General features: G+C 51.4%; 1 protein-coding gene and 1 pseudogene across 4 annotated transcripts in view; one reads left to right on the top strand and one right to left on the bottom strand.

Annotated features, from left to right (window-relative positions):
• Positions 1-1,289: 1,289 nt before the first annotated feature.
• The window catches only part of DCAF8 (DDB1 and CUL4 associated factor 8), a 40,971-nt gene continuing 23,117 nt past the window's right edge, over positions 1,290-19,143 (bottom strand). For all 4 annotated transcript variants that reach the window (XM_003999591.6, XM_006943041.5, XM_045049168.1 and 1 more), the window contains 8 exons: positions 17,177-17,287; positions 9,710-9,782; positions 9,176-9,233; positions 8,557-8,664; positions 7,128-7,258; positions 3,316-3,435; positions 2,834-2,950; positions 1,290-2,216 (listed from right to left, as the gene is read on the bottom strand). In XM_003999591.6, the coding sequence (XP_003999640.1) occupies positions 2,100-2,216; positions 2,834-2,950; positions 3,316-3,435; positions 7,128-7,258; positions 8,557-8,664; positions 9,176-9,233; positions 9,710-9,782; positions 17,177-17,287 (835 nt within the window). In that variant the 3' untranslated portion in view covers positions 1,290-2,099. The remainder of the gene's footprint in view (positions 2,217-2,833; positions 2,951-3,315; positions 3,436-7,127; positions 7,259-8,556; positions 8,665-9,175; positions 9,234-9,709; positions 9,783-17,176; positions 17,288-19,143) is intronic.
• LOC123382887 lies at positions 12,412-14,381 on the top strand (annotated as a pseudogene).

Here is a 19,143-nt window from a genome sequence, read left to right as displayed (position 1 = left end):
TGAATTACCAGGACTTTGGAGTCTTCGAATGACTGGGGAAGGGAGGGGGAGCGATACCCCAAATCCCTCACTGCAGCCTGGAAAATACCCCTAATGGTATCCTTCCCCCCGCCTCCCCCCACCGGTCTCCCGAGTAGCCCTGAGCTATGGGGCCTGCTCCACTGGAGCCCAGGCCTGGAAACAGGACTGTCCCAGACCAGACCTCCTCAAACTGTAAGGGAGACAGGGCCAGGAGCCTATAGTGGAAGAGACCAACCCGGTCCATCACGAATGAATGGGCCACATGTCGCGCACACACAGCGGCAGTCAGAAAGGAGAAGAAGAAAAAAAAAAAAGCTTTACTGAGAGAAAATACACAATCAATTCCAGAGTGCATGGTTTTCAGGCCACTCCACGACCCCTCCGGCAACAGGAGTGCGCGCGTCCCCTCCTTGGGGAGGAAACGCAGCAGCTGACATCTGGTCTGAGAGTTGCTAAGAAAAGGGGCAGGAGGAAGGAGTGCCTTCCATCCCTTCACTCTGCCCTTCCTTCCTGGCCTGTTCTAGGAGAATCGGGCCACCTCAGGATGCAGAATTCCTGTTTGGGGGCTGGGGGGGCGGTGGTGGATAGCAGCACAAGCAATAAGGGCAAAGATTCAACTTAGGACTTTCATTCAGCGACCAGTGACGAGACAGGTGTCCAAGCCCCAGCTATCTTCATCCTTAGATTAACGATTTGTCCCTCAGTCGCAAGATGTCAAGAGGTGGACCAGCTAGAGAGGCCACCCCAGGAGGCCTTTCTCTGCTATACTCTCCTCCCACGAGGAAGGGGGCTGCTGGGGCAGGGTGGGTGGCTTAAGAGAATCAAGCAGCTACAGGTAAGAGTGAGCGTGTCCTCTGTCACGTACAGCATGAGGAGAGACAGTCTGCAGTGGCAGAACCTTCCTGAAGTCACAGTTCAGTCAAGTTTTAAAGACGGGCCAGCCTCTGGTTGGGAGAGCATCCTGGGAGCACCCACAAGACCCAAGGAGAGGTAGGAGATCTGGGGCAAAGAACCGAAAGGAACTCCGTTTTCCCAGCCCCGCAACCGCGGCAGGAAGCAGAGAAGGGCAGAATCGAGGGTCTTTCCGTTCTGGAGCCTCCAAGAACCCAAGGGGTCGGCCCCCATCTCTGGTGGCCGCAAACAGAGGGCGGGCTGGGCCCTGTGTGACTGCGAGGGCAGGACTCCCACCCTCCACCTTCAGTCCCTTCCCTGCAGTCACGGAGGACATACAGGTATTCAAACTGACAAGAATTTTAACGTGCTACATCCAAGTTTGACTTGCTTTTTAATATATTTATAGATATAAAATTAGGCCTCTAACAGTGACAGGGCAAGGAGACTGCTGCCACCAAACAACTTTTAAGTAACAGAAGAGGTAACATCCTTCCTATCCTTCCTCCACTTCTGCCCCTCCTCCCGCCACCCCAGCCCCCCTCACCAGACCTAGTTAGGGGTGACGGGATGAAGAGAAGGGCATGTGTGAAACACCGTGGGAAGGACAGTGAAGAGTGTGGGGCGGTTAGGGGCTCCAAGGACTCCCCAGAATAAGGGGATCCTGGGATGGGGTCGTCTGGGGGCGGCGGGGGGTGGGGGGGGGCAGGGGAATGCAACTGTCACAGACTTTTAAAACATAAAGAAAAAGGTCAACAACCTAAACCAAAGAGAGAACGGCACATCCACCGCCCCCACCCCGGCCCATTGGTACTGAACAGCCAGTTATCCCCACCCCCCACCCAAGAAACAAGGGAGATTAAAGAAAAGGAAACCCCATTCCCTACCCCAAACCAGTTAACAAAATAGGCTCCCCCCTCCCAAAAAAAACAAGGCTTTGGGGAGAGGCTGTTTCTGCTGAGCCCTCTGCACCTCTCCGCGGAGCCCACGCCAGGGCCTGGCTCCTACTCCTAGCTACTCCGCAGGTTTGCGCCCCCTCCGGTCTTTCTCCCAGGAGGTCTTTCTTTTATCTAAAGCAAAAAGTCCAAAGTGCGTTTCTGCTGAAGGTAAGGGCCTGAGACAGGAAAGGGCTGTCCAGGCAGGATCGGGGTTGGCAGCTCCGGCCCGCCCCTCCTGGGTCCGAGGCCTCAGGAAGGCATGCACTGCACCCGGTCGGGGCCCTCCTCCTCGTCCGATGTGTCTGAGGAGCTGGGGGACTCATCCGAGTCTGCATCTGTGGCCCCGACCCCAGGCTCTCGCCAGCGCTGTAGAATGGGAAAGGCTTGTTAGTAGTTTCCCCACAAAGAGGACAAGCCTGTTGGGCCTTAACTGTAAGTCAGGTGCTCTAGGCCAGGGGTCGGCAGACTCTTCCTTAAAAGGGCCAGACAGTAACTACCAGCGATCACGTCTACTGCGTGTGTCTACTGCAACTCTTCGGCTCCGCTGGGGTGGCACGGAGGCAGCCACAGACAACGAGCAGACGGGTATGGCTGTATTCCAGTAAAACTTTATTTGCCAAAACAGGCAGCGTGCCAACCGCCAGAGTTTGCCAACCCCTGCCCTAGGCCTCTTCGGGCAGAAGGAAACACAGAAAGTCACTCTGACACTTACCATCTTTCCCAACCCCTTCCCCACCCTCACGCCTCTGCCGACACCGCGCTCTCACGCGCGGCGATGGAGAGCGGAGAGCAGACCCCACCCGTCTGCCTGGTGGCTCTGCCAAGGCTACACCAGGGCTCTGGTGGGGGTGCAGGACGATGGATCAGAAACCCAACCACAACCACCCGGTCGCTTTTTAAAATGGCGAGGGAGCGTGCACTAGGACGTGTGACCCTTGCGGGGGTCACCGCCCCCGGGCGCCCACCCCCCCACGCCAGCTTACCCGGTGGTGGCGTCTCTGTCTCAGGTGATGCATGAGGAACCAGAGCATGTGGCTGTCAAACAGGTCGGTGTGGTGCAAGCTGTCTTCATCCCGCTCCCGCTTGTTCTTCTTAATCACCTGAACCAGAGAGGGTACTGGGGGTGAGTGTGGCGAGTAATGACTAGGGACCCCGGCCCCGATCAGAAGGGACTGGCGCCCCATCGCCCTGAAAACGTCCTTCAGGAGCTGTTAAGCCGAAGGGGAGCCAGACCAGATTAGGAAAGGGTGCCCCAGGTTTATCCACTGAGAAGGTCAGGAAGCTCTAAAATAGAACGATTCTTCCTAAAGACCCCCCCCTTCCCCACTCCGCCGTGAACTCAGGGCACTCCACAGCTGCCCCTGGACCCCTGCGCAGGGGATGCTCCCCGAGGGCCAATCACAGCCGTGTGGGGGAGGGTGCTAGACTCAAAGTGCAACATGGACCTCCGCAGTCAGCCACTTACATCCTTCAGCCCCGTCAGCTCAGTGGAAGTTTCAGCGGTGGGTGCCCAGATCTTGACATCATGGTCTAGGCCGCTGGTTGCCAGCACAGGCAGGTGAGGGTGGGGCTCAAGACAGTTTACCTGGTCAAGAGGAAAGGAAACCACAGGCTCAGGGGTATATGGGAATAGGACTTAAAAACCACTACTCACCTTGAGCCAAACATATTCCTCAATCAGAGCTGAGAGAGTGCTGGGGAGGCAGGCCCAACCATCACAAACGCAGGCCAAGGGCCCTGGGGGTGGAAGAAACGCTGGACACAGACTGGATAGATAGAACAGGCCCATCTCTCATCTCCCAGGTATAGGCAGGGGTGGCCTCGCCCTAGACACAGCCGCAGGGGCAGGCGGGTGACTGGCCAAGCTCACTGCTGGCTTCACAAAAAGGCAACGAGGTCCAGATGACCTCATCTACTCCGGATTCCGCAGTTCCAACTTGCCCAAGGCTGGAAAAAAAACATCTCAGTGCCTTTCACCAAATGGCAAATAAATTTTTAAAAATGAAGAAAGCAGCAGCTGCCGCTGAGCCCCCAGAAAAGAGAGAACAATCACATTCACTTGGCACGGTTTACTTGGACTGGAGGGAGGCACAGGCTGGGGAGGGGTGAGGGAGTGGAGGCACGCGGATGCTGGAGAACCCTGCACGCCCCAGGGGGACGGCATCCTGCTGTGCACCCAGAAAGCCCAACAGGCTCAGCCATAGGGTGGCACAGTGTAGGAACACAGCTTCCTGGGGCATCCATGGCATCAATCTAAACCACCTCTGGGCACAGTGACTGCGCAGGAGAAAGGGACTGTGGCAGACAGGCAGGCCTTCTGGCTTCAGCAGCTTCCTTCTGTCTGGAGGCACCCATGCCCCCTGCTGTCTAACTTGGAAACATCAGCCTTCCAAACAGGGCAGGGCAGGGCAGGGCAGGGCAGGGCAGGGCAGGGCAAGCAGATCCCAGGGCCACTGGAAGAGCTGGTCCCAGATCTAGCTGCTAAAGCATTTTGGGGCTTAGTCAGCCGAAGAATAGATAGGAAAGGCACCCGGAAGGAAGAGGGTGTGGCCCTAGCCGGTCCTCACCCGTGCCCCCCCCACCATCCCATCCCGCCTTGCAGCTGCCCCCGTAGGCCAAAAAACCCACCCCTGGCAAAAAGCCTCTTTTATCTTTTCCTTCTCTCTGGACCAACCTCCTCTGCCTGGCCTGCACACGCAGAGAGCGCAGCTGAGGGGAAACTGGGGCCAGCATGGAAAATAATACTGACCCGGGCTTCCAATCGTCTTTGTTCTTCCATTTTACAAGTAAATAAATGCTCAGAGAAGACTGAAGTGAAGCCCGAGCCTGAGAGTAAAGCAGAAACCACGTTTCCCCTCTTCTCCTTCTCTCAAGCCCCGTATCAGCTCACTGCGAAGTTTCTACTGGGGCTCTTTTCGGGTAGTGCGGACAGTTCTCAGCATCTGCGGCATGAGGAGACCCCAGACAGGAGCTCCACTGCCGGAGATTATTATCCAAAGATACGTGACAACTTACACGTACAAACCAGAGATCATTCCGCCGCCTCCTGATGAGCCCTCCACCCTGACTACCTCTCCTGGAGCAAGTCAGCAAAATCAAAAAAATTCCTTGGAACTCGGGACTAAGGACAAAGCCAAGGGCAAGAGAGACAGCAGTCAATACCTTATAGTACCTGGGTTGGAGCCTGCAGGGGGAGCCGACAGAGAGCTTCGGGGCCAGGCCCGTCTGAACGCCAGCACTACCCGGTCAGTAACAACCTGGGCGGAGCAACGAGCTCCAGCCTCGAGAGGCCTGGGCTGGGAGATCCGCGGATGGGACAGAGCAGCGAAGTGCTCTGGGGGACGAAGGACTGTCCTTAACATCAACCCCACCCCCTTGTCCTTGAATGGGAACAAAGAAAGGACTAGAGACTGATGCAAAACCAGAGTCGAGAGACCCGGGCAAGGCGGATGATAACTTCTAAGATCCCTTCTGGCTGTAATATTCTACTTTACAATGAGCTGCAATGCGTCTTCTTTGGAGGCTGGTGCCTGGCGACCTGCTGCGGGGAAGTTAGGGCCAAAAACACGGAGGTGGCCAGGTGGGAACACACAGATCATCAAGCTCACATGGGGACAAGGACAAGCTGGGAAACGCTCTTCAGGGTGCAGCCTCTAGATCTCTTGTTCTGGTCTCTCACTCCCGTGACCACCAGATCCAGGCGTGGGGCCCGCCTATCCCAAGCGGCTGCCCTCTCCACCTGAGAACCTGGATTACCCATCAGACCCTGCTACTGGCAGAGCTGAAAGCAAACCGGCCTGCAGAGTGGTTTGGGAGAGGGCATTCGGCCCTGCGTCTCTCCGGAACAGAACGCAAGACAGTTTATGATCTAGAAAGGATTCACTGGGCCCTTCTGACTTCCTTCTGACTACATGCCTACTGCAGAATTCTCACAAAGACTCCAGTGTTTTAGTTTGTTCACTGCAGGTGATAGAGGAGGACCTACGGAAGGGCAGGACAGGAAGCGGGCAACAGTGAGATACGCCTTCAAGCTCCACACCCTCTCCACATGCGTCCAGGCCAGAGAAGCCTGGGATCTCTACTGGCCCCAGGTCCCAAAAACTTCGACAAAACCAGAAAAAAATCTGAAAGAGCTTCACGTGAAGGCAAGAAACACACAAGGAAAGGGAGCCTGACTGCAAAGCACCATTTTAAATTCTACCACCACTGTCTGGACACCTCATGAAGAGATGGGCTCTTTGCAACTGCCCGGAGCTGAGACGGGATGAAAAGGGAGAGAGACCAAGCTGTCTCAGCCGTTCCTGACAGGCTTCTAACCAGACTCGGGTAATCAGTACAAGGCAGTCTCCCAAACTGCCTCTTTCAGATCTTCTGCAGTCCAAAAACCTTACAATAGGAAGCCACTAAATTCCTTTTCAGAGTCTGGGTCTCAAAAAAGAAAAAAAATATATGATGAGCTAGATGGGTCTTAAGAGCTGACCGTACTTCACTCCCCAATTCAGGACCCCTCATGCTTCCTTTCTGCCCTACCCCTACGAAGGGTGTCTGGAATTCAAAGGACAGGCAGACTGATCTGCTCATGGGCTGTACAGCAGGCCGCTCAGTCATTATTTAAACCACCACCACAACAAATCATCGTATTTGCTCTGTCCCTATCTAAATGTAGATGTTATGGGTTTATATTCATTTAAATGTAAACATGACACTTCAGCTCTACGTATTTAATATGTACCTCCTAAGTACAAGGATATTCTCCTAGATAAATAAAATGCTATTGTCGCATGACATAAACCTAACATTGAATGCCCCACGGAAGGATGTGTGGACCATATTCTGACTCTCCCAACTGCCTGAAAAGTGCTCCTTCTACCTCGTATCCACTGACCCAGGATCTAGTCAAGATGCCTCCTCAGCTACTCTTAAGGGATGGGGCACGTGGCACGGAGACCCCTTTGGCACCGGGCACGATGGGCGTGCCCCGAACTCCAGTGCTCTCCTTCCAGAAAAGGTGCATGGCTAGAGACCCCTCATTCAGGCCACAGGCTCTTCCCTACGGTCCCTTTCTCTCCCGAACAAACCATGCCTCAGAGGGGCAGAAGGCAGAACACGGGAGAAAACACTCCATGCAAACCTCAGCACCCCCTGGTGCCTTCGATGTGGCTGGCCAGACTCCAAGATAGGGCATCGCGCCGCCACAGTGAACTCAGGGGCCCTGCGAACACCTACCTCCGTGGCGAGAAGAGCAGGGAGCCGGCCAGGCCGGCACAGCGTACTCACCACGCCTCCCTTGTCCCCCTCCATGAACTGCACGATCTGGCAGGAGGACTTCTCCCAGAGGAAGATGTGCCCGCAGTCGCTGCCGCTCACCACAAACTCGCTCTTGGGGCCATAGAAATTGACGCCTTTTACTGAAACGATGAACGAGGGAAGAAACCACACGGAAGTTGGCATCAGGCCTGTATGTATTTACCTCATAGGGAATTTAGTTATTCACGAAGTCCGAGTCAGCAAAGAGCCACAGAATCCCTTTCATTTTCACAAACCAAATCAAGGGCTTGTGCGTATACAACAGACAGAGCAAGAGTCATGCCATTCCCCGAGCCTGCTTCTAGTCCCTCCAAGAGCTCCGTGGGGCAGAGGGGCTCCGGTCCCTCGGTGGCAGCCTCAATCACCGTGGTCTATACCCTGCGGGGCACCCCCGGCCTCACGAATGCCTTACCTGTCCCGGCCTGAATCACCCCACTAGGCAGCCCTGTTCCACACTCCCGGCCCATCCTTGGTTTGTGTGCTTCCTTAGGACCCCGTCAGTGCTTCCTGGGCCGGCAGTGGGGCTAAGGACGACGGAGGAATATGCCACAGCTGCCCGTAAGAAGCGCCCGTACCCAAGACTGAACAACAGGGCTCCGCTCTGGGACGTGGCCAGGGGAGCTGGGGGCCCAAGCTCCGCGCCGAGCACGGGGCTGCACCCTCGCCCTGGCTGCCCGTGGACTAAGTTCCAAGCCCAAGTTCTCCCGCTCTCCTCACTCGCTCGGAAGGAAAGGACACGTCCCTCCAAGTCAAAATTATGACAGATACTTGTTGGGAGTGGTGGCAGCAACAGAGCCGTGGCCACCCCAACTTTTCTGTACACGAGAGTCCAGCAGGGAGCTTCTCAAGAACTCCAACCACGCTGTACCCCACGCCAGCTGAATCAGATGTCTGAAGACAGAAGCCACGCTTCGGCATTTCCGAAAGGTCGGCAGTGAGTCTGTGGCACGGCGAAGCTAGGCAGCCGCACGCAGAACCCAGACGGCCGTTCCCGCCGCAGACTGGGGAGGAGCCCCCAGCACCACCGTCCTCCTCTGGCTCCTCCCAGAGGCCCACCGCCCCCTCCACCCTAGAGTGAGCAGCTCCCCATTTCAGGCAGTTCGGTACCACCGGCAGCGGACGGCTTTCCCAGACTCCCCGACGAGCCTGGTAAGCCTGCAGTCGCCTGGAAAAATAGTCACCCGCGTCTCCTTACACCCAGAGGAAGTAACCTCACTGCAGGGATCAAGGGGCTTCGGGCCCTCCGTGCTTGAGCACAGCAGGCCCGTGAAAACCCCTGGCCAATTAATCAGGGACACCCTCCCCCTGCCAAGTCCCTCAGGTAGTTCTTATCTGTACAACCTGATCGAAACACTGCAGTTCTCTAAGCCACCGGACAGAAACTAAAAGACAGCCTCACCTGTGGCATTATTTCTGTGGCCCTTGTATCTCTTCACATACTGGGCCCCGTCGCTGTGAGAGGAGTTGAAGAGGTAAATGTCTTCGTCGTTGTAACTGGCCAGGAGCTCTGCCAAGAACAAGCAGACAGTAGTGAAGGCAAAGGCTGAAAAACAGCCGGGACCAGGAGTCGGGGGCTGGGGTGCAGCTTCTGGCCGGTAGTGCCCCCTCCTAATACCCGGGGACGGCACCCATCTCACTCGGTTGGAACGGCAGGCAGGTCAGGTGTCCAGGGTAGACTGAGAACACGCTGCCAACCCAGGGGTAGCAGGATGCTCAGGAAGGTCACACCCACTGACTCGAGGAGGAGCCGAAGGCGTGAGCACCTGCTCAGGCAAGGAGCCTGGGCTTTGGGAAGGGCGCTGCGAAATCTGATCTGCAGGTGGCGCCCGGCGCCTCCGGGGGTCGTCTGCCGCGTCCTCCCGCTCGCTCGTGTGCTCACCAGCAGCGACTACTCCCCAGCTGCTCCACTCGGAGCCAGGGCACGGCGGTGAGCGCCGGAGGGCACGCGCCTCGCTGGCCCGGCAGCTCCCTGGACAGAGGGGGCGCGCCAGCCTCGGAGCCGGGCCCTGCGCACGTACCTGTGCCGTCGTGGCTGAACACAAGACAGGTGATGTTTGCTTTGGACTCACTGTTCACCTGCAATAAGGAGCAGATACTGACTGATGCCCCACCCCCCCCCCCTTGTCGCACCACCTTCAGGAACCAGGTCTTCCTTCAAACTCCCCTACATCTTCTCCCAGAGAGTGAGAGCGCGGGAGAGAGAGACGGACAGGAGTACAGCCAGTGACACGTGGCCGCCTCGGGGAGAGGGCTTTCGGCTGGCCGTCTTCTGTAGGATGCCAACCATCCTACGTCCGCCCTATCGCACTCAGCCCCACCGTCACGGGGCAAGGCAGTTATCTCGACCTCCGCACTTTGTCGCTAAGAAAACCTAGCTAACGGAGGTGAAGCGACTGCCGGAGACCGCAAAGCCAGTAAGTGGTGGAGCCGGGATTCAAATCCAGGGGTCTGACTCCAAAGTCCAAGCTCCACCCGCCAGGCCGACAAGTTTGGGGACGGCCTTGGGGTTGAGTCGGGGAAGCCTGGAACCACCGGCCCCTCGTGAACCTTACCAGGTGGTGAGGACAGAACTTCTTGAGCACTCCGTTGTTCTCATTCTCATCAATTTTCCTCTGGTCGTAAATCCTGCCGTGGGCGGAAACGACGGAGATGTTACAACTTAACAAACCGATCCCTTGAAGAGCTGCAATGCGTAGTGGCGGGAACCACAGCCAGTGGGAGGTCAGGACAGATAAAGGACAGTCCCCAGCCAAGCTTCTGGCTCCCGCTCTTCCCTGAAGGCCCGCCTCTCCTACCCCCTTCCAAACCCTAGCTCTTCTCCAGGTGGTAATCCTAAACCACATCAGCCTGAAGCGGCTTCTCTCCTCTCCCAGCTTGTAATCGCTTACTGTTGATTTCCACCGAAAGCTCCCCAACAGGGTCCGCTGCTACCAGGCTGGGCTCGCGCAAGTCCTCGGGTCTTCGGTCCCGTCTTGGCCCCTTACTTGGCTGGTTCTCCCTCTCGTTCCCCACGGTGACAATTACGAACACCCACCACACCAGGATCTCCTCCAGACGTCCTCTCTCCTGCCCTCATTCCCATCCAACCACGGTCCCCTTCCCTCATCTCTGCAACCCAACCTCTGACCATCCATTCCAACATCTGGGGTAGATGTCGTGTGCGAGCGTCCCGCCAGGCGCTGGACATCCGGGAGAAACCACACACGGCGGCGTGTTTCCTCCAGTCTCCGCGCCTCCTCTCCGCAGCTGCTCCTAACTTCATCCCTGCAGGACCCGATTCCGTCCGTCTACTCTTCAACCTCCTCCTCGTGCCTGTCCGCCCACTTCCCAAAAACCCTCCCTCCACTGACCGGCCCCACCGCTGCCTTTTCTGCCCTTCCCTGTTGTAGTCAAATTCCTAAGCGGAGCAACCCGCATCAACGTTTTCACCTCCTCGCTCCCTATTCACTTCTCAATCCACTGCAGTCCAGCCTCGGCCCTCAGCCCTCTACTGAGACTTGTCTGGCTCAAGTCACCAGGACCTGACGGCCTCCACCCACAGCAGGGTCTCGGGGCGTCTCTCTCGCATCCCGACAGCGTTCACCACTCCTGCCCTCAAACGGTGTCTTTCCTTGATGGCCAACGGCCCCTTACTGGTGTTCATGAGCTCGTCTGTCTGTCTCTCTAAAATGCCCATGTTCCCCAGAGGCCGGGTCTTCAGCTCTCCAGCTTCTGTATAGGGAAACCGCAACCTAGAGAGAGGTTTCGCTGAGATTATTTGTATCCTTCTGACCTCCTTGCTCATGTCGTCACCAGAATCATTCCAAAGTGCAATATTTTGTGTAAATTCCCGGCTTAAAATCTACTCAGTGACTGCATTTTCTACTAAATAAAGTCCAAACTCCTTAGTCCATACAACTCTCCATCTCTTCTCAAAAGATCCTATACGTTACACAAAAACAAAACGAGAAAGCGACGCTTCCCTGAAGACACCGTGTCGCAACCTTACTCTCTCACCTCCACACACACTGCTCCCTCTACCTGATACGCTAATTTTGTCTTTAATATTTCCTCTGTGAGAAAGAACAGCATGGTGAAAGGGTTTCTACCATATCTGAGGCGTACGATCTGAGTTCAAATACTAACTCTGCTACTTAGTAGATGAGTAATCCTGGGAAGTTACTTAATATTTTTAATCCTTACATATCTGTTTCTCCAGAATGCTCCCTGTATGTCTAGTCAAGTGTGTGTCTAGCACATAGCAGGTGCTTAGTAAACACTGCATGAAGAAATGAACGAACCAATACATACTTCTATTCTCCACAATTTCTTGCTTAATATCCTCCTGCGTTGAGAATTACCCAGAAATCTTTGCTAAATGAACACCGAATAAAGAAAAGACAAATAGGACAGGTGCCTGGGTGACTCAGTTGGTTAAGCGTCTGGTTCTTGGTTTCGGCTCAGGTCACCATCTCACCTTTCGTGGGTTTGAGCCCCACGTACAGCTCTGTGCTGACATCGCGGAGCCTGCTTAGTTGCGTCTCCCTCTCTCTCTGCCCCTCCCCTAGCTATCAAAAAAAAAACAAAAACCCACAAATAGGAGACTGCTATATTGCTAATTAGTACTCTTCAACAAACAGAGCATCTGATAATCCATTTTTTCCCTCTAAACTAAACCAACAATTCTTAAATGTCACTAAGCAATCGTAAACTTTGTAAGTCTGCAAATTAGTAAAACATATTTACTTATTTTTTAATGTTTATTTATTTTTGAGAGAGAGAGAGAGAGACAGAGACAGAGCATGAGCAGGGGAGGGGCAGAGAGAGAGGGAGACACAGAATCCGAAGCAGGCTCCAGGCTCAGAGCTGTCAGCACAGAGCCTGATGCAGGGCTCAAACCCACGACCTGTGATTATGACCTGAGCCAAAGTCGGACGCTTAACCGACTAAGCCACCCAGGTGCCCTGTAAAACACATTTAGATATGCAATATTTTGGTATATGGACCATTCAGTATTCCTCAGTATCTAATGCGCTCTGCCCCTCCTCTTTATGAGGAAATCTTTACATTCCTTCCCCTTTCTTCGGTATTTATCAAGAACCTACTATATTCTACGGGGCGCCTGGGGGCGCTCAGCCGGTTAAGCATTGGACTCTTTATTTTTGGCTCAGGTCAGATCTCCCAGTTCATGGGATCAAGCCCATGTCAGGCTCTGTGCTGACAGCGTGGAGTCTGCTTGGGATTCTCTCTCTGCACCCCCCCCCCACCTCCCCACCCCACCTCCGTGCATGTGCTCTCGCTCTCAAAATAAATAAACTTAAAAAAAAAAAAACTACTATATTCTGGCTGTGAAGCTAGACTAGGGGTTGGTAAACTTTTTCTTAAGTGGCAAGATAGTGAATATTTTAAGCTGACACGCCACCTGGTCCTTGATACAACTACTGAACTCTGCCACCGTGCTGTGCTCCAATAAAACTTTACTTAGGAAAAAAACAGGCAGTGTAGCCTGTCAATTACTGAGCCAGACAGCGCTGATACAAAGACGAATACGAATTTTTCCCTTATTTTCTGAGCACAGGACAGGAAGAAATTTCAAATGGCAGAGACTTTATTTTTTAGAGCAGTCCCAGGCTTACAGTCAAGTTGAGAGAGCTGACAGAGATTTCTCATACACTCTCTGTCCACACGTGAGCATGATCCCCACCATTATCAACAACACCCACCAGAGTGGTTTGTGTTTGCTCTTACCAAGGATGAAGCTACACCCACACATCATGATCGCCCAAAGTCCACAGTTTACCTGAGGGCTCGCTCTTGACGTGGTCCTTTCTACAGGTTTGGACAGATGGATGATGACACCTACCCATCATTATGGTATCATACAGAGCACTGTCACTGTCCCCAAAATCCTCTGTGCTCTGCCTGTTCTTCTCGCCTCTCCCGTAACAACCACTAGTATTTTTACTGTCCTCATAGTTTACTGCCTTTTCCTGAATATCATGTTGCTGGGATCGCATAGTATGTAGCCTTTTCAGATTGTTTTTTTTTTTTTTTTCACTTAGTAATATGCATTTCATGTCCCTCCATGTCTTTTTGTGCCTCGTTAGCTCATTTCGTTTTTAGCACTGAATCCCATCCCATTATCTGGATGTCCCAGTTTATGCATTCACCCACTGAGGGACACCTTGGTTGTTCCCAAGTTTTGGTAATGATGAATAAAGCTGCGATGCACGTCGTGTACAGGTTTCGTTGTGGACAGAAGTTTTCAGCTCCTCTGGATAAATACCAAGAAGCATGGCTGCTGGATCAAACGGAACAGCATGTTTAGTTCTATGAGAAACGATCACACTGTCTTCCAACGTGGCTGTACCATTTTGCATTCCCAGCAATTGTTAGGGTTCCCGTGGCTCCACATACCTGCCAGCATTTGCTGTGGTCCGTGTTCCGTAGCAGTCTCTCGTTGCTTAATATGTATTTTCCCGATGACACAGAAGTGGAACACCTTTTTATGTATTTACTTGCCACCTATATACCTTCTTCAGTGAGGCGTCTGTTAAGGTCTCTGACCCATTTTTTTTTAATTGAGCTGTTTTCTTATCGTTGAGTTTAAAAGTTCTTTATGTATTTTAAACAACGGTCTTTTCTCAGGTCTTTTGCAAGTATTTAATCCCAATCTGTGGCTTGTTTTCTAAATCTCTTCGACAGTGTCTTTTACAGAGCAGAAGTTTTTCATTTTAATAAAGTCCACCTTATCAACTATTTCTTTCACAAACTGTGTCTCTGGTGTTGTATCTGAAAAGGCGTCACCACTTTTGGTCCAACATCTCAGCAAGGCCCGCGGGGGTGCCCGCTGCTCTCTGAGCTTTGCAATGCCACCCAAGGACGACGAGAAGAAGAAAGATGCCAAAAAGTTGGCCAAAAAAGACAAAGACCCAGTGAACAAATCTGGGGGCAAGGCCAAAAAGAAGTGTCCAAAGGCAAAGTTTAGGACAAGCTCCATAACCTGGTCTTGTTTGATAAAGCAACTCATGACAAACTCCGGAAGGCCGTTCCTAACCATAAGCTCAGACTCTAGCTGTTGTCCGTCCTGAGACACCGGGGATTTGAGGTTTTCTGGCCAAGGCAGCCCCTCAGGAGCTCCTTAGCGACGGATTTATCAAACTGGTTTCAAAGTACAGAGCTCAAGCTATTTACACCAGGAACACCAAGGACGGAGATGCCCCAGCCGCTGGTGAAGACGCATGAATAGATCCCACCAACTGTACGTTTTAGACAATAAAAACTTATTAAATCAAAATTGAAGTAAAAAGCCATCACCATACCCCAGCAAGGTCATCTGGGTTTTGTCCTACGTGATCACCTAAGAGTTTTATAGTTTGGGGCTTTACTGGTAGGTCTATGATCCACCCGAGTCAGTTTTTGTGAAGGGTGTAAAGTGTGTGCTTCGATTCCCTTTTTTTCCACACGTGGATGCCCAGCTGTCTCAGTACCATCTGTGGAAGAGGTTACTTCTGCTCCACTGGACTGCCTATACTCCTTTGTCAGAGGTAAGGGGACCACACTCACACAGGTCTACTTTTGGGCTCTCTGGTCCAGCCCACCGATCTGTTGTTTTGCCAGAACTACACCATCTTCATTACTGTAAGTCTTGAAATCGGGTAGCGTCAGTCCTCCGGCTTCGTTCTTGCCCTTCGACACCGTGTTGACTATTATGGGTCTCCTGCCTCTCTGTATAAACTTTAGAAAGGGTTTGTCACTATCCATAGAATAACTTGCTGGGATGTTGATTAGAACGGCACCAAATCAGCAGATCCAATTGGGAAGAAGTGACATCTCCGCGGCAGTGAGTCTTTCTATGCCCTTCACGTTTTAAATCAGATAAAGAGTGGCTTCGGCATGACCTCAGCACCCAGCACCCTTATGTTACCTCCCTCCACGCTGCTCCAGGTACCCACCAACTTGTCACGTTAGAGTCTCTCTCTTCCCGCCTCACCTCCTCTTCCCCGCCACCTGCCGGTAATCTAGTGTTCTCTGTTTTGTGAAGATCAGCCCAAGAACAGGGAAGCAAAGGGACCATCTACCCACTCCAAGTCCTTTACCAATATATTTACCTGTCCACCAACCACCACAGGATTCATTCATCTGATACATTCTCCTCTTCTTCACGCCTTTCGATTCGTTCACCAACCCAAACAAGGTTTAGTAGGAGGCACTCACACCTCCACCATCTCCATTTGCCTACTTTTTCCCTCCTTTCCCCTCCTTCCCCCACCTTTTTGGGCTCACAGACCAAAAAGCATGTCTCTCTAGGCTTCCTTTCAACGCTCCCTCACAACACTAAAACAAAATTTTGTATTCATGATGCAAAGGCCTTGAGGATGAGTAAGCTCTTTCTCTGTGTTCCCTTGAAGGAATTCGTTTAGGCTAGGAATGAAAGCGACTGGCGTATGATGTAAACTATCCAGTAACGATACTTTCAAATTTGTACCGAAAAGGTGAGCTCTGATGGGGAAATCCCAAAACATTCAACTGGCTGAACCGAAGAGGTGCCAGAGAAACCGGGGATGACCCTAACGTCAGAGGAGAGCTGGGATGCTACAAGGGCCATCTGCTTGCACAGGGTCAGGGGGCCTCAAAACCCACACAGGCTTCTGCCAAGTAAATAGCCTGTATCTCCTCAGAATCTGGGATGTACAAAGGGACAGAGGATACTGAAGCTGGTAAGAAACAGAAAATCGAAGTATTTCCCCTTGTGCTGAAATGCTAAAACTAATTTCCAGCTTTACTCTAACCATGGCCAAGTATTAGCTCTGGATTAAGGCATTATCAACTGCAGTTCTCAATAAAGCCAACTGCTTCAGTCTCCTCCAAACATCAAGGACCAGTGGATGAATTATCTATAGACACAGACTTTTCAAGCAATCCAGGGCTCTAGGCAGGAAATCCAAATCAGGAATTTCAGTAAATGCCCTATTTGCAGGAGGCACCACCTGGTCGTTCTGACAACTCCAACCCCTGTTGATCAACTGCTTCTTATTTAAAAAACAAAACAAAACAAAAACTACCACTATGTATCTGTTATTGGTGAATAAAGGACAGGAATTTGAAAAGCAAGGGAAACAGGAAGTAGAGAGTAACAAAGTTGCCCAATTCTCTTGTGGCAGGATTCTTGAACAAGGGAAGGTCATCTCTCATGCATTTCTAAAAACTGAATCTATCCCCAAGACACTTATCAATGAAATTAATTTCAGAATACAGTTATAAAAATGAGTTTTCGTTGAAAAAGGAAGATAATGCTTTCCACCCACCACCAGGAAAGCAAAAAGTCATTTATTTTCCTAGTGATCCTCTGTCTCCTCCCTTTTAAACTGATGATCACTCAGCAAAGGGGGATGGTATAGCCACAGAAATATAGTTCACGCAGGCCAACTGGGTAGGGGTTTTGTGACGTGACTAAGTTTGTGACGAAGGGCTAGAAGGAAGCTAAGTGGTGCACATGAGCACTGAATCTCTGAAGTCTGGTTTTCCTCAGGATGGGCCTCAACAGCAAGCGTTACAGCAAATGCTCACAGTGACGAAGGTATCGCTATGAAAAAAGAAAACTGGTTCATGACGGTGGGAGTCAAAAACCCTGAGTTCAACTCCCACTCAGATCTGTATGTGAAACCATTCAAAATTTTTAGTACATGTTAACTTATACATGAAAAATGGTGGAAAATATTTACCAATAGAGCATTTGCTAGTAAACCTGGGTTTATGTCTCAGCTGCTCTGTAGGGACCTTGGCCAATTTATCAAACTTCTTTAAAACTTGATCATCTCTATAATATGGTAAGCTACCCCCCACCCCCCACGTCAGGACTGTTACATTAGGGAACAGAATGCCTCAGAAGGAGCTTAAACTCTTTGGAAGACGATAAAAAACTCAAGATGGCGGGCAATGGATTCCTAGGCCATTCACACATTCCCACAAGAGACACCTGGTGGCAGCCAATGCGTCAAGTATCAAACTCCTCAGAGACACAAAGGAGCCAGACTCACCTTACAAACTGATCTCGTCCACCCACTGCAAACTGGTGGGTATTGGCAGGATTCACATAGATCGTATAGAGCCCCACTTTCTTCTCCTTCTCTTTTGTCACCACCAGTTTCCTTTAAGAGTAGAAAAGTAGAAAAGTTATATTCTCGAAAATACCCAGATGGTCATGGCAAGAGAGAGCAGAGAGTGATGCAGACAAAGCTACGAAGAAACCAGATTCTGATTGAGAAAGAAAGAAAAAAGTGGTCTTGGGGCACCAGGAGGCTCAGTCGGTTAAGCATTTGACTCTTGATTTCTGCTCAGGTTATGATCTCACGATTTGTGAGTTCAAGTCCGGTGATAGGCGCTGAGCTGAGAGCGAAGAGCCTGCTTGGGATTCTTTCTCTCTCTCTCTCTCTCTCCTTCTCTCTCTCTCTCTCTCTCCCCCCTCCCCCCCACCCCCCCGCCCCCGCCCCCACTCACATGTTTGTGCATGTTCTAAATAAATAAATAAATAAATAAATAAATAAATAAATAAATAAAAAAACTTAGAAACGGAAAAAGTGGTTTTGTTCGTTTTGAACACTGGAACAAGAACAAGACAAAATCACTTCCACGTATATTTAATAAATGCTACTTTGAGGAATGGAAAAACAAATGCGTAGTGAAGTCATTTTCCGGTGTTCCCCAAGACATGTAAGGTACACGTACGCAAAAGTACTGCTCCCCAGGTGGTGTCAGTTTAGCTGGAGCCCAACATGACGACCCTGCCCACACCTTCCCGTCCTAGATAAAAACACCCTCCCAATCATCTGGGAGCAGTCAGCAAGAGGACCAATCATGAAAACAGTGGCCAGAAGGGACCTTAGGGTTAAATCTGTCTCCCGGATTCCACAGAAGCGTCACAACCCAGCTCTAAACATGCACACTGAAGACTGACAAGCCACAGTTTCCTGGCACAGGGACAGCCCGGAGGAAACCAGCATTCTTCCTTTACCCGAAGTGAGCTAGGAGAGGAGATTCCTAAGAAGACAGCTGTCTACAAGGCTGGCTAATCCTCTCTAAATTACTCCTCTGATTGTACCACAAAAGGCAGTCCTTAGGAGGGTACTGGGGTCCTGAGGAAACTCTCTAAAATTCTGAAGTTGTAGCCAGAAGACTCGGACTAAATAATTCTATTCTGTCCCAGCTTAAAGGTGGCCCTACGGCTTCCCAGGTCTAAGTGTCCAGCCAGTCAAATGTGACATCACAGAGATTAGTAAATTTACAGGAAATGAAAGACTGGGAAGGAAAGGGCTGGGTTCTAGCTTTCGTTTTTAATTCTAGAGTTTTGCTCATCTTGTTGCTATGGAAACTGAAAGAAATATAACCATGACAACGAGTTTCTTGGTAAAGAAATGATTTTAGCATCCTCTCTGCCTGGTCAAAGTCACTCCAGCCTAGAAATGCGCTAAGCAAAGTGGAGAGATTTTACTTGATTTTAAAATCTCTGTAACCTTTCATTAAAACAGTAGATGGAAACCATGAAAAATGAATGTCATTAGGAAATACACACACATACACAACCCTCAAAAACACAAGGTAGAAAACACTCCAAAAAGAGTTTAAGGAATAAAACCAGCAGTGGAGAAGAGACAGCTCTAATCATTTGTTTTTGTTTTTTTTGAAAGAGAGCACGCAAGTGGATGGGGGCGGGGAGGAGAAGGAATCCCAAGCAGGCTATGCACTGTCAGCTCAGAGCCCATCACGGGGTTCAAACTCGTGAAGCAAGAGATCATGACCTGAGCCAAGATAAAGAGCTGGACGCTTAACCGACCGAGCCACCCGGGTGCCCCGTCTAATCGGGCTGTAGACAGGGAGAACGAGCAGATGCTGCTTTTCACAGGACCATTCCATTTTCTCAGCAGTTTGGCCCTTCAGAAGGAGAGGGTCAGACAAATATAAAGGTGACCACGTGGAAGCAAAAGGAAGAAACCTGGGGACACGTGGG

This window comes from Felis catus, chromosome F1, assembly GCF_018350175.1.
Source record: "Felis catus isolate Fca126 chromosome F1, F.catus_Fca126_mat1.0, whole genome shotgun sequence".
NCBI lineage: Eukaryota > Metazoa > Chordata > Mammalia > Carnivora > Felidae > Felis > Felis catus.
The sequence above is the reverse complement of the archived record's forward strand: the minus strand, read 5'-3'. Positions and strand labels throughout refer to the sequence as shown.